The sequence below is a fragment of the Anolis sagrei genome, chromosome 6 (genome assembly GCF_037176765.1).
Source record: "Anolis sagrei isolate rAnoSag1 chromosome 6, rAnoSag1.mat, whole genome shotgun sequence".
Classification (NCBI taxonomy): domain Eukaryota; kingdom Metazoa; phylum Chordata; class Lepidosauria; order Squamata; family Dactyloidae; genus Anolis; species Anolis sagrei.
The window spans coordinates 52274248-52289283 of record NC_090026.1 but is presented as its reverse complement, the minus strand read 5'-3'; the positions used below and the strand labels follow the sequence as shown (position 1 = coordinate 52289283).

The 15036-nt window shown below is 43.2% G+C and overlaps 1 protein-coding gene across 1 annotated transcript in view; it reads right to left on the bottom strand.

Moving 5' to 3' along the window:
- Window positions 1-6538: 6538 nt before the first annotated feature.
- The window catches only part of PTCD3 (pentatricopeptide repeat domain 3), a 41996-nt gene continuing 33498 nt past the window's right edge, over window positions 6539-15036 (bottom strand). Inside the window, exons 20-24 of the mRNA XM_067470117.1 lie at window positions 12489-12574; window positions 11855-12003; window positions 11449-11490; window positions 7086-7244; window positions 6539-6877 (exon numbers count right to left, since the gene is read on the bottom strand). Coding sequence (XP_067326218.1) covers window positions 6817-6877; window positions 7086-7244; window positions 11449-11490; window positions 11855-12003; window positions 12489-12574 — 497 coding nt within the window. The 3' untranslated portion in view covers window positions 6539-6816. The remainder of the gene's footprint in view (window positions 6878-7085; window positions 7245-11448; window positions 11491-11854; window positions 12004-12488; window positions 12575-15036) is intronic.

The window sequence follows — 15036 nt, the reverse complement described above, 5'->3', positions numbered from 1 at the left end:
AAAAACCAAGATTATGGCAACAAGAATGATTGACAACTGGAAAATAGAGGGAGAAAATGTGGAGGCCATGACAGGGTTTGTATTTCTAGGTGCAAAGATTACTGCAGATGCAGACTGTGGCCAGGAAATCAGAAGACGCTTACTTCTTGGGAGGAGAGCAATGTCCAGTCTCGATAAAATAGTAAAGAGTAGAGACATCAGACTGGCAACAAAGATCCGCATAGTCAAAGCAATGGTATTCCCTGTAGTAACCTATGGATGTGAGAGCTGGACCTTAGGGAAGGCTGAGCGAAGGAAGATCGATGCTTTTGAGCTGTGGTGTTGGAGGAAAGTTCTGAGAGTGCCTTGGACTGCGAGAAGATCCAACCAGTCCATCCTCCAGGAAATAAAGCCCGACTGCTCACTGGAAGGAAGGATACTAGAGACAAAGCTGAAGTACTTTGGCCACATCATGAGGAGACAGCAAAGCCTAGAGAAGACAATTATGCTGGGGAAAGTGGAAGGTAAAAGGAAGAGGGGCCGACCAAGGGCAAGATGGATGGATGGCATCCTTGAAGTGACTGGACTGACCTTGAAGGAGCTGGGGGTGGTGACGGCCGACAGGGAGCTCTGGCGTGGGCTGGTCCATGAGGTCACGAAGAGTCGGAGACGACTGAACGAATGAACAACAACAACATAGACTCTGCTTAATGTGGGAACGCTCGGCCTTCAGAGAAACAAAATGAAACATGTCTTCATCATACTGGTGAAGATTTATTTGCCACTGGACCCTACTACAAGCAGCATAAAAGAGACAGATTCGTGCTAAAAGGAGAAGGGTGTTGGTTTTAAAAAAAAGGGGGGGAAATGAACAGAGTTGCTGAGAGTTAAGAGTTACACTTCTGTGCTTCTGAGTCTCGAAAGTCCAATTTCAGAAACTGGATAAGAAGGTGGCTGTAGAACAGTGTTTCTCAACCTGGGGGTCGGGACCCCTGAGGGGGTCGTGAGGGGGTGTCAAAGGGGTCGCCAAAGACCATCAGAAAACATAGTATTTTCTGGTGGTCATTGGGATTCTGTGTGGGAAGTTTGACCCAATTCTATTGTTGGTCGAGTTCAGAATGCTCTTTGATTGTAAGTGAACTATAAATCCCAGAAACTACAACTCCCAAATGTCAAGACCTCCTTTCCCCAGACTCTACCAGTGTTCACATTTGGGCATACTGAATATTTCTGCCAAGTTTGGTTCAGATCCATCCTTGTTTGAGTCCACAGTGCTCCTCTGGATATAGGTGAACTACAACTTTCAAACTCAAGGTCAATGCCCACGAAACCCTTCCAGTGTTTTCTGTTCGTCATGGGAGTTCTTTGTGCCAAGTTCAGTTTAAATCCATCGTTGGTGGAGTTCAGAATGCTCTTTGATTGTAGGTGAACTATAAATCCCAGCAATTACAACTCCCATAGGACAAAATCAATACCCTCCCCCAATCTGATACTATTCATAACAGCAGCAAAATGAGTTATGAAGTAGCAATGAAACTACTTTTATGGTTGGGGGGTCACCATAACATGAGGAAGCGTATTAAGGGGTCGTTGCATTAGGAAGGTTGAGAAAGACTGCTGTAGAAGATGACTTCATGCCAAAGCTATCCAATAACCTGGTGTTGGTCGGTCATAACAGATTTTCTCTCCACTCAAGATTTTTTAAAATTAAAATATGTTAGGAGCATTATTAGAGTGTCCTGTATTGATTTGGTGCTGCGGTTGCTAAGTAATCTGTTCCAGATGTTCAATAATTCCTGCAAACAGGAGAGAGCTTGCATCATGATTCCAAACTGCCGGCTCTTAAGGTGAGTTCAGGAGGGCTCTTTTTGTTGTGGCAATAGGACCATCATTATGAACACATCCTATAATGTGATGTTTCAGGACTTTGTGTGGAAAGGGAAAACATACTCACTGAATTGTCCTTAGCCCAGGTCTCTTCTATGGTCATCACAGACCAGATCAGAAGAAAAGCAAGGAAAGTGGCAGAAAATTTCATGGTGGCTTCGATGGTGAGGGTCTTTCCGGTTCTTGGATCGGCTCTACTAGTGAGGGTTGATTTGGCCTTCTTTATATAGACCTCTCACTAGGAAATCTAGAAAAAAATGTAATCCCAAGGAACGTCTTGCAAGGAACATCATGGATTTGCCCTTGATCGGGACAGAACATATTGGGTACGCTATGCCTCATCTTGCTTAGTGGTCCTTGACTTTCCTTTCCAGGAAGTTCAACCTTAAAGCATCTCAAGCGCAAAGCTCTATTATAATTGTCAATGGGCCTTTGAATATAAGCCCTGTAACCACTGTAATTGTCAATGGGTCTTTGAACATCTCAAAATCCAGCCCAGACCAAGAGGAAAGGGTTAACCAACACAATGGAAATCCAGGTGCCCATTAACTCTCCTTTTCTGCTCCATTGCCAGTCAAACGTTTGGTATTAGAGCTGAAAATAGATCAACATCCTTCCTTGGTTGGGAAGGATTGTATATATATGGAGGGCAGAAATCCTTGAAGAATGTCTAACTTGGCTTCATTATTTACAAATTAAAGACTATTACAAACAAGATAAAAAAACAGGATTTGACTGGGATGAAAATATATGGGATAAAATTTTGAAGAGGGAAAAGAAAATAATTATGATTTATAACAAGTTATTAACTTGGTTAACGGAAAAATAACAGGTCAAGTCCTGTATGATTAAATGGGTGGAAAACCTAAGGAGACCAATTCAATTTAGGGAGTGGGAACAAATGTGGAACAAAAAGTTAAAATACACTTATGCTGTGGATTTGAAGGAGAATTGGTTTAAAATGTTCCACAGGTGGTATATCACTCCAAAAAAATTAAGCCATATGTATAAAAATACATCTGACAAATGTTGGAAATGTTGTGAAGAAGTAGGCACATTCTATCATATGTGGTGGACATGTAAGGAAACATCTAAATATTGGTCTTTAATCCATTAGGAAACACAAAAAAAAAATTAAACAAAAAGTTTAAGAAAAAACCAGAATATTATTTGTTAGGCTTTACTGACTTGGAATTACAACTGGATGAAAATGAAGACAAACTATTAACCTTTATTACAACAGCAGCTAGAATTACTTTTGCAAAACTTTGGAAAAAGGAACAAATACCCACGATGGATGAATGGGTGGACAAGGTCAAAGAAATAAGACACATGGACGAATTAACTTTTTTGCTAAAGAAAAACACCGGGAAATCTATAAAAAAGACAGACTAGGTTCTTTTTTATGACTATGAAAAGAATAGAAAAGAGAAAGGAACAAAGAAGGGGTAAATAATAATGAAATAAAAGATAAGAAGATCCTGAGATTGGAATGGAAGTCATTTTATTTTATTCTTATTTTTGATTTTTGTATTTTTTTTCCTTCTTTTTGGTATTTACTTTTACCGACTGTATTTCCTACTTTCCTATCTTCTTTCTGAATATTGCCCCTCTTTCCATGTATTTATGTTTCAAACTGATTAATAAAACTTCATTAAAAAAAAAGAATGTCTTACGTTTTCCGTTGACCCAACAGGACAGCACTGTGTTGACCCGCCATGAAGGGCTCCTCCAGATTGCTTGCCATCATGTTGCTGATCTGGTCCCTGACTGCCATTGACAAGACATGGTGCACCACAGACATGGTGTCAGCACATTCCCAACTCCTCTGCATTCTTCCTGTACCGATCCAGACACAAGCATTACATAGTACAGATTCAATGTGATTGGTACACTTTGGCCAATCCAGCTTGTTCAGCTGGCCGTAACGGTAAGGGCTGAGCCGCCATGTTTTTTTCCAGTCAAAATGAGCCATGCAGCAGCCGGTCATGGCTCCTCTTCTCCTATTCAGGGCCTTCTCAGTGGTGGCCCCTCGCCTGTGGAATTCACTCCCCGGAGAAATCAGGTCGTCAACATCTCTCCTCTCCTTCAGAAGGAAGCTGAAGACATGGATATGGGACCAGGCGTTTGGGTAATCTGGCAGACTAACAAGGTAATGATGACTAGAGTTGGAAAGGATTATGGTAATGCTAAATGGATTGACGGATTTTAGAACTCGATAAACGCGTGCTGTAGATCGGATTTTTAGTTGATATTGTATTAATTGTATGTTTTTAACTATTGTGTTTATTGTTATTTGAATTTTTATTGTACTTGTTGGCATCGAATTGTGCCGGATGTAAGCTGCCCTGAGTCCCCCCAAGGGGGTGAGAAGGGTGAGGCAGAAATGCCTGAAATAAATAAAGAAATAAATATTCAGTATCACACGGAACACAAAGAGGTAATGGTGTAATCCCAGGCAGGAAAATCCTGGATCCACAGGGTCACCGAGGCCATCAATAGAGCAGAGGAAAGGTTCTCAAAGTGTACCCAAAAGCCTTATTGTATTCCTTGCCACCCCAAGCATTTTCACCCCCTCCCCTGACTCCCTCACTATCCAAAGATTATTTTGCATGCTCACCTTCCTCATGGAGGGCGACTAAAATGATTAAGGGTCTGGAGAACAAGCCCTATAAAGAGCCGGGCATGTTTAGCCTGAAAAAGAGAAGGCTGAAAGGAGACATGATAGCCATGTATGTGAGAGGAAGTCACAGGTCGGAGGGAGCTAGCTTGTTTTCTGCTTCCCTGGAGACTAGGACACAGAACAATGACTTCAAACTACAAGAAAGGAGATTCCATCTGAATATTAGGAAGAACTTCCTGACTGTGAGAGCCGTTCAGCAGTGGAACTCTCTGCCTCGGAGTGTGGTGGAGGCTCCTTCTTTGGAAGCTTTTAAACAGAGGCTGGATGGCCATCTGTCAGGGGTGATTTGAATGCAATATTCCTGCTTCTCGCAAGGGGGTTGGTCTGGATGGTCCATGAGGTCTCTTCCAACTCTATGATTCTATGGTGGGAATATTTTTGTCAATCCTGCATCGCCTGCCCCACACAGGCCACCAGCTCCTTTTCCCTTGTTTGGTCTGATGCTAGACTTAGAAAGGGCGAGGCGGCCAGCCAACCACTACACCCCCGACCGCTGGATGTGATGGGGGTCTCCCTGCTCCTCCCCTTTCCTTCTTTGGGGACGGATTGGCTCTTTGTGGGGAAGGGTAGCGAGCCAAGCACTCCACCCCTGGCCCGAAGTCTTCCTTCTCCCCTTATCCCTCTATTTCTCTTTTTTGTGGGGGCTGCTGCCTCGCTTTTCTGAATCAGTGGACCTGATGATCTGCTCTGAACTGCTAAGACTTAAAATAATATGCTCCAAAACATGACCCCCCCCCCCCCAAATATGGCTAGATTTCCCACAATACATATTGAAAATGTTTTTTCCCTCCAGTGGAAAAAATACAGGAGTGTTTTTCTAATAATGCTCACTTGCTCCTGCTGGCCTCTTTCAGTATTTTGTGAGAACAAGAAATGCAAAAGCTGTGGAAGAAGTTGCTTGCTGTTTTTTATTAGTAAAGAAGAGGGCGACTAAAATGATCAAGGGTCTGGAGAACAAGCCCTATGAGGAGCGGCTTAAGGAGCTGGGCATGTTTAGCCTGAAGAAGAGAAGGCTGAGAGGAGATATGATAGCCATGTATAAATATGTGAGAGGAAGCCACAGGGAGGACGGAGCAAGCTTGTTTTCTGCTTCCCTGGAGATTAGGACGTGGAACAATGGCTTCAAACTACAAGAGAGGAGATTCCATCTGAATATGAGGAAGAACTTCCTGACTGTGAGAGCCGTTCAGCAGTGGAACTCTCTGCCCCGGAATGTGGTGGAGGCTCCTTCTTTGGAAGCTTTTAAACAGAGGCTGGATGGCCATCTGTCAGGGGTGATTTGAATGCAATATTCCTGCTTCTTGGCAGGGGGTTGGACTGGATGGCCCATGAGGTCTCTTCCAACTCTTTGATTCTATGATTCTATGAAAGTGTAATAGTGGGGCACTAGGTTGTGTGACGTGGAAGTGCATCTTTGACATTTGGCAGGAAGGAATGGTGCCCTGCTGCTCCTCCTGGAGACGTTACAGGTCAGGAAATGACCCAAATGTTATGAAACTTGGAGGACTAACAGTAGTAGATGTGTTTTCCAAGTGTGGTCATTTTCATCCCGAAAGCCCTAAAATGACAGGAAGGGGAGCCCGGGAGCCCACCACCATCACCATTGCTGCCAATGGGTCGGATCTAGCTGAATTTTTGGCTGCAGACCAAAATCGGCTATTTGGCTATCCACCCGTTTTTGGGAGGCCTTCAAAAACAGATCTGGGGGTCAACTGAAATTTGGCCAGCAGAAATGGATCGAGGTTCAGTCAAAATGCACAAGCTTGTGCATACAGTGACTGTGAGCGAACAACACCCACATAAGCACTGATCTACGTGCTATTATTTCTATCCGGATGTTCTTTCCCAGTCAGAAGCTTCAAACACAACAAAAACATTAAAATAGAAAATCAGAGTGTTAGTCTTCACAGACTGCAAATACTACACTCTTATCATATTCTGACAGGTTAAGTGCAAGAACATTAGGAGCAATAAATAAGATGGAACATGTAATGGTCACATGGTTTAATGTATTTTAACACATGTTGTGTCAGACATAACATAATTATATTTATGGTCCATATGATCAGTTCTAGTTTTCCCAGACTGAAATGTAAGGTGAAAGAGGGAAAATGTCTCAAAACATTTCAGGTCAGAGTTTCATACCAATTTATGTTATTGATCACTGAATTTGAGCTTAGGTGCTCACAAGAACTGTAGCTGTAGCAGTTACATATCTCTGTTTTGACAGGACCTTTTCTTTAGGAAAGGATGAGATTGCTTGTCATCTAGTCACTGTCGCTCCCACTATCATCACTGCTTTCTGCTGTCATATCAGCAAGATTCCTCCTGTAAGGAAAGAAAAAATACAAGACACATGGAGGCCACTGTATAGTGTGAGTGTGGCAGAAGTTATATTATTAAAAAAGGATGAAGCAGGAGGAATGGAAGAGGGAACATGAAGAAAAATGCTCCCACTGGACATTATATTTGACAATTTATATGGCTGGTATGGACATAAATGATCGTCACTATTCATGAATCTGCTGAAACTCACGTTTGCTCTTCAGAAAGTTGAAATTCTTCCTGAACTCTCTTGGCAAGTGTAGAAGTTGATTGTAAACTGAAGTCTGACGCCAACTTTACTAGGTCAAGTGCCTGCCCTGGTTGGTTGCTTTGCTTAATGCAGTCCAAGACTTCATTCATAACCGAATCACTGCAAATGAGAAAACCAAGTGGAAGTAGTATGAAAGCTCCATTGGACTCCACAGTGTACTTTGATTTAACATATAATTCCATCTGTGCAATTATGATTCCAACAACCTTGAGAATAACGAGCTGCTTACCCATAAATAACTATGTTTCTTTGAGTAGTGATCTGTGAAACTCACACATATGGGTTATCTGTACATGCAGAGAGCAGTTCATAAACTGAAGGGAAGAACAATAAAGGAATAGAACTGATGCCCAAATGCAAAGCTGAGGAATCTGTGATGCCAGCTCCTAATGGAAATGTGGCATCATGTAGGTCAATAGTCGCAAACCACGCTCCTCTTCTTAGGAGAAGCGGGATGGCTGAGAGACAGACCATTCAAAACTTCTGTGACTTAATGACTCTATTGACACGGCGCTGATCCAGGATAGGACGTAAGCTACCATCCCTTTTGGGGACAAGGAAGGAATGTGAAAAAAGCACTCCCTGATCCTCAAGGAGTGCTGGGGGAAATGAGACAAACCCAATGGCATGCCCCCAATGGACAATACTGAGTACTCAGGAATCCGCTATTGTTGATTCCCAGGTACGGACTAAAGTGGTTAGGTGGTTTCTGAATACCTCAGATTAGGAGTGGGAGTGGTAATAGCAATATGAACCTTTGGAAGGGCTTCTGGAGCTCTATGCATCCACTGATGGAGAGCAGTATCTACAGCGGGCTGAGCGGCAAAAGGAGTAATGGTGGAGAACTGGTGAGCGGCCCCATGACTGTGACCTTGAGCCTGAGCTCCACCATGCAGGAGGGATGTGAGGGCGCGTCACCCGAGAAAGATAGGTTGCGACTTGAGGCCCACAGGAGCTAGAGGGGCCGATGACAGAGAGGCTGGAGCAGGGCTCTCAGGAGCTGGTGGCTGCTAGGGGGCAACTGGTGTGAGGTGGGGTGGTTCTTCTGATGCTGGCGAGGCAGGTGAAGCCACCTGAGACCGTTCAATGGCCAAGGCCAAGAGAGAAGGCTGTGCTGAGGGAAAAGGGCCCAAGGGCTTCCCACCAACAGGTTACCTTTCCTTTTTTTGCCTTTTTAAGAGCATCCTTGGCTTTCACCGTTGCAATGGAGGAGGGACAAGATGTCGTTGCTTTTATTCATAGCACAGAGGAGACCTCACTCCCTGATCATGGGAGGAGGTAAGATCGTGTGCTTCCAGCAGGAAGGTTGGCGCCTCAAAAGCTTGGCGCTTTGATAGGTGGGAGGCTGGGGGAGCCAAAGCTTGTTTGTACAACAAAGCCTTGAGGTGGAACTCCCTAATCTGGCACGCTTGAGGGGTGAAGGCCTGGCAGAATTTTGCACAATTAGGGAATAAGGTCTTCACTCAGGCAGAACAAGCACATGCTGTGGCCATTCAAATCTGAGAGGTTGCCTTCACAGGCCCCACGTTTCTTTAAAGAAGACATGATGGACATTTTAAAATAAGGACCAGCCTGAAGCCTTAATCAAGTAGGTCCGGGTTGGGGCAGGGAGAGAAGCGGGATACGTCATCAGGGAGGTCCAAGTTGAGGCACACAGAAAGCAAGTCTAAGTCAAGACAAAGAGTAGCAGGGAGCACTGAGAGACAGTCCGATTCAAGCCGTTAGGAAGAAACCGTTAGTAAGAGCATGAAGAGATACAAAAGAGTTTCCAAGCTGCTGCTCTCAGCAGTGGAAAAAAGGAACGGGGGTTCAGTCCTGTCCCACAGTATTGGGAATGAGTGGGGCCTCTGCCAAAATGTTTCAATATACGAGATCTCAAATGTTCTGAACTGCTCCGTGCATGCGCAGATAACCCATATGTGAGATTTCATAGACACCATTATTATTATTATTATTATTATTATTATTATTATTATTACTAATACTACTACTACTACTACTTTATTTCTACCCCATCTTTCTTGACCTGAGAGGGAACTCAAGGCAGCTTACAAATCTGGCAAAATTTCAATGCCGCACAGGTAAACAATAACACATCTCATAAAAATATCAACAATCTACACATATCTATATCTATATATATAATAAAAGTCAAAGTTTGTATGTGTGGGAGGACAGAGGGAGGATGGAGGTAGGACGGAGGGAGGACGTAGGGCAGAAGAGTTTGTGCTAGCTTTCTGATTGGCTGCCACTATGCTGCTATTTGCATATGGTCTCTGATTGGGCAGCTTCAATAGGAGCCCCTGGTGGAGAAGAGGGTTCATGGCAGAAACGGGGCATGACAGAAGGAAATTTGCATATGGTCTCTGATTGGCCAGCCTCAAACCCAACATTCCGAGATGACAAAGAGAGGAAAGGAAAGGCCGGGGGATGGGTCAGAACACTCCCAATACAGACCGAAATAGGCACACAGAGCCCCCATCACCCACTCTACATCCTACTGCAGTTTGGAGGAGCATGAACCATGGATGATGGGACTTGCAGTACCACCACTCACATTCTGAGACCGCTCTTAACCTTATCCAATGACTGATCAGGACCAAACTTGGCACATAGACCTCTCACGACCCACTTTACGTCCTGGTGTGGTTTGGGATGGACCGTGGATTATGGGACTTGCAGTACCATTGCTCATTCTTCAGACCACTGCAACCCTCATCCAATTACCAAATAAAACCAAACTTGGCACACTGAGTCTCCATGACGCACTCTACATCCAGGGGCAGTTTGAAGGAGGATGCACCATGGACGATGAGACTTGCAATACCTGCACTCCCTTCCTAAGACCATTATAACTGCCAACAATGATGGATCAGGACCACAATTTACACAGAGAGCCTGCATAACTCACTCTACATCCTGGTGCGGTTTGGAAGAATTTGACAATGGATGATGGGACTTGCAGTCACTTCACTCACTTCCTGAGGCCACTGAGACCCTCGCCAATGACTCATCAAGACTAAACTTGGCACATGGAGCATCAATGACCCACTCTACATCCTGGAGCACTTTGGAGGACGATAGACCATGGATGATGGGACTTCAAGTACCTACACTACCCAAGACTGCTGCAAAACTCATCTAATGACCAATCAAGACCAACGTTGGAACACAGAGCCCCCATGACCCACTCTACATCCTGCTGCAGTTTTGGAGAAGGGTGGACCATGGATGATGGAACTTCCAGTACCTTCACTCACATTCTGAGACCTCTGCAAACCTCATCCAATGACGGATCAAGACCAAACTTGCCACATAGACCTCTCATGACCCACTTTACGTCCTGTTGTTGTTTGGAAAAATTTGGAGATGGATGATGGGACTTGCAGTACCTTTGCTCACTTCCTGAGACCACTGAGACCCTCGCCAATGACTAATCAAGACTAAACTTGCCACATGGAGCTCCAATGACCCACTCTACATCCTGCTGCAGTTTGGAGGAGAACAGACCATGGATGATGGGACTTCAAGTACCTCCACTCCCTTCCGAAGATTGCTGCAACCCTCTTCTAATGACCAATCAAGACCACACTTGGCACACAGAGCCCCCATGATCCACTCTACATCCTGCTGCAGTTTGAAAGGGGATGGACTTTGGATGATGGGACTTGCAGTACCTTCACTCACTTACTGACACCACTGCCACCCTCATCTAATGACTGATAAAGACCAAACTTGGCACACAGAGCCCCCATGACCCACTCTATATCCTGCTGCTGTTTGTAGGAGGATGGCCCATGGATGATGGGACTTCAAGTCCCTTCACTCCCTGAAAATAATGCTGCCATTATCCAAAGACCAATAAAGACCAAACTTGGCATACAGAACCGCCATTACCCACTTTCTCTAATAACCCGGGCAACGCCGGGTCCCCAAGCTAGTAAGCAATAAAACTCACAACAATCTATCAAAACAGATTGAAAACCACATATAAACACCAAGTCATGATCTCATATCCAAATCTTTTTCCAACGAAGGATGAAGGATTTTACGTTTTGACCCAATGCATTTAGTTTTCTGTTTGTGCCTCTCTATACACAAATGCCTGTTACTTGCAAAGCAACAGGAACTAGTTTGAGAGAAATGTTGCTTTGAGGGATAAGAATAGGTTAAATAGAACTTCATACGCAGCCTGAAGAACAAAGAAAACCAAACAGAACAATAGAAGATTTAACCATTTATAAAAGCTGTCCCAATAAAAACTAAAGCAACACTGGGACATGGCACCAAAAGAGGAATTTACCTGGGGATTCGGTTGTACTTTTTGAAAAGCTCCAGCATGTTCCTATTGGGAGAGATTAAAAGAGATTACTGGCTCTTATAAATAAGAAAGCACAAAGTTTCAGACCTTGGATTCAAAAAGTGCAGTTTAATTTCTTCCCCAAAAGAAATCCTCCAGAATGGCCAAAATGACTGCTGTAAGTGATGCAACATCACTTTTGGTTCAGAAAGGATGGAGGACAGACAATTGCTCCCAAACCTCTGTAGTTGCCCTTCCTTGCTTTAAATAAGACACTGAAGTCAAAACAGGAGCTCAAAGGCGTCACTGAGTCATGAAAGTTGTTTCATAAATGTGTTTTGGGGTATTTTATTTTAGAATTTAATTTCAACATGAAAAAGGTTAGTGGAGACAGCCTGGTCTTGCTTACCAGGTTTCTGGCATTCTCCCAGCTCTGGCAAATAACACAGTGCAGTCACCCAGAGAAGTCGCCGTCCACTCTAAGACAGTTTGCCTTCTTTCTTGTATCTCATAAAGAGATTTTATTTCTGCAGCACAGTCAGCAAACGCCACTTGAGTCTGAAAAAGATTCAGGACAATAAAAGAATTTATAGCTCACAATCACAGAGTTAGAAGAGACCGCATGAACCATCCAGTCCAATCCCCTGACATATAAGAAAATACAATCAAAGCACTTCTGATAGAAAACAAAAACAAAAACAAAAGAGTGAATGAACTCTAAGACATACTAGATAAGTGAGTGGACAATATTGAATGAAGGAGGTGGGGGATAATAGAAGGGTGTACAGAAATGTGGTTATAGACAACATGTATGTATTAATTGTATAAATCCACTCACAAAGCAAAATATCTATCTATCTATCTATCTATCTATACACACACACACACACACACTCCTGATAGGTGAGCTTCATAATGGATTGTGTAATTAACACTGCTCTCCCAGATCCATACTGACCACTGGAGAAGTATTAAGAAAAAAAAGAGTGTTAATGGCCCAGCTGAACCAACTTTCTGTGCAACAAAGCACCATCCAGACTCACCTCTGGAGTCTGTTTATCTCTGGCCATGAGAGCCAGAACTTCTTCCACGATGCCAGGTCTACGGCTGTGTCCAAACTGTTTGACATCTATAGGCAAGGAAAAGGCAAATATAAATAAACAATGACTTGTTAAACCCAACAAATTTTATTCCAGTCAGAAATTGTGGCATACCACTTCCCAAAGAAACCTGAGACTAACAGTACTGCTGTGTGATGGTAATGAAAAACTACAAGTTGTGCCAGTGTTAGAAACAGTTACATGTATTGTCGAAGGCTTTCATGGCTGGAATCACTGGGTTGTTGTAGGTTTTTCCGGGCTATATGGCCATGTTCTAGAGGCATTTTCTCCTGACGTTTCGCCTGCATCTATGGCAAGCATCCTCAGAGGTAGTGAGGGCTGTTGCAACTAGGAAAACGGGTTTATATATCTGTGGAATGGCCAGGGTGGGACAAAGGGCTTTTGTCTGCTGTAGCTGGGTGTGAATGTTTCAGCTGACCACCTTGATTAGCATTTAATGGCTTGGAAAAGCCTGGGGAAAACTCTTGTAGAGGGGTGATTTGATGTGCCTGATTGGTTTATTCTCTGTTGTTTTGCTGTTGTAATTTTTGAGTTTTTTAATACTGGTAGTCAGATTTTGTTCATTTTCATGGTTTCCTCCTTTCTGTTGAAATTGTCCACATGCTTGTGTATTTCAATGGCTTCTCTGTGTAGTCTGACATGGAGGTTGTGAGAGTGGTCCAGCATTTCTGTGTTCTCAAATAATATGCTGTGTCCAGGTTGGTTCATCAGGTGCTCTGCTATGGCTGACTTCTCTGGTTGAAGTAGTCTGCAGTGCCTTTCATGTTCTTTGATTCGTGTTTGGGCAAAGCTGCGTTTGGTGGTCCCTATGTAGACTTGTCCACAGCTGCACATTTCTTGCTGCACAGTTACAAAGCCATATTGGGCTCACTACACACTACATCAAGGACACAGCCCACTTCATAGAAAAAATCTCAAGCTAAATACCAACGACAAACTGATCAGCTTTGATGTGGTGTCTCTATTTACCACACCAAGCCACACCAAACAACTGCCAGGCCATCAATGCTAAAGGTGGTCAGCTGAAACATTCATATCCAGCTACAGCAGACAAAAGCCCTTTGTCCCACCCTGGCCATTCCACAGATATATAAACCCATTTTCCTAGTTCCAACAGACCTCACTACCTCTGAGGATGCTTGCCATAGATGCAGGCGAAACGTCAGGAGAAAATGCCTCTAGGACATGGCATATAGCCCGGAAAAACCTACAACAACCCAGTTACATGTTTTCTTATTAATGCTGGACTAGTATGTACGTGCAGCAGCATTTTTCTTCATTGATATTAATATGTATAGGACTGTGCAATGACAGCACAGATATACATCAGCACAACAAATAATAATAATAATAATAATAATAATAATAATAATAATAACAATCTTTATTTATACCCCGCCACCATCTCCCCGATGGGGTCTCAGTGCGGCTTACATGAGGCCAAGCCCAAACAACAGAATTACAGCAAAATAAAACCGAAAACACAAAACGGAAATGCAAGAAATAAACCACAACATCATAATTACATAAAACATGAAAATGCGTAACAATATAAAATTACAATAAACACAAACACAATGACAATGGGCGGGCTGCATGTAATGATTAAAATAAAACTAATTAAAAACTCGGGTGAGATAGGAGAAGCAGGTTATTTGCGGAGGACTCATTATAGCGGGGGTTGTGGAATCAAGCTTTCCCACGAGGGGGGGACGGGACGTACTCTAATGACAGAACGTTGAGGCTAAGCAATACTGTGAGGTTGTATACAACAAACACTCCTGATACATGGTTCAGCCTAGTAGCATTAATGTGAATACGTTCTTAATGAATGTTCAAAATCTGATGACCCCAAAAGAGGTTAACTTAACCAATGTAACATTTCCTCACTAAATTTGGAAGATCTCTTGCTTCATTGTTGTTATTTTAAACATTGTTATCTACTTTGAGTCTCTTTTAAGAGAAAAAAAGCAGACTATAAACACCACTGGCCAACACAACTTTTGGTGCCTCAAATGTTAGCCCTGTTTCTGGGTATAGTTGATCTGTTGGTTCCAAAAATGGCACCATTTCCCCCTATCAGCTTTATTTATTTATGTATTTATTTATTTACCACGCTTATATACCGCAATTCTCAGCCCAAGGGCGACTCATTGCGGTGTACAACATGAAAAAACAAGTGCAATCTACAAAGCATAGTGCAAAACAATCTACAATTCATCATAATCATTAAAACATCTTATCAAAACAACAACATTACTACAAAATTACTACTACATTCTGAATCGTCTCATCGTCAAGCCACAATCCGATGTCATTTCCGTTGTTCCATTCCTATGGTCAATTGCCAGTCATTGCACTTCTTGATCAAATGCCTTCTTAAATAGCCAGGTCTTTAACTTCCTGCGGAATATTAGCAAGGAGGGGGCTAGCCTGATGTCCACGGGAAGGGTGTTCCACAGCCGAGGAG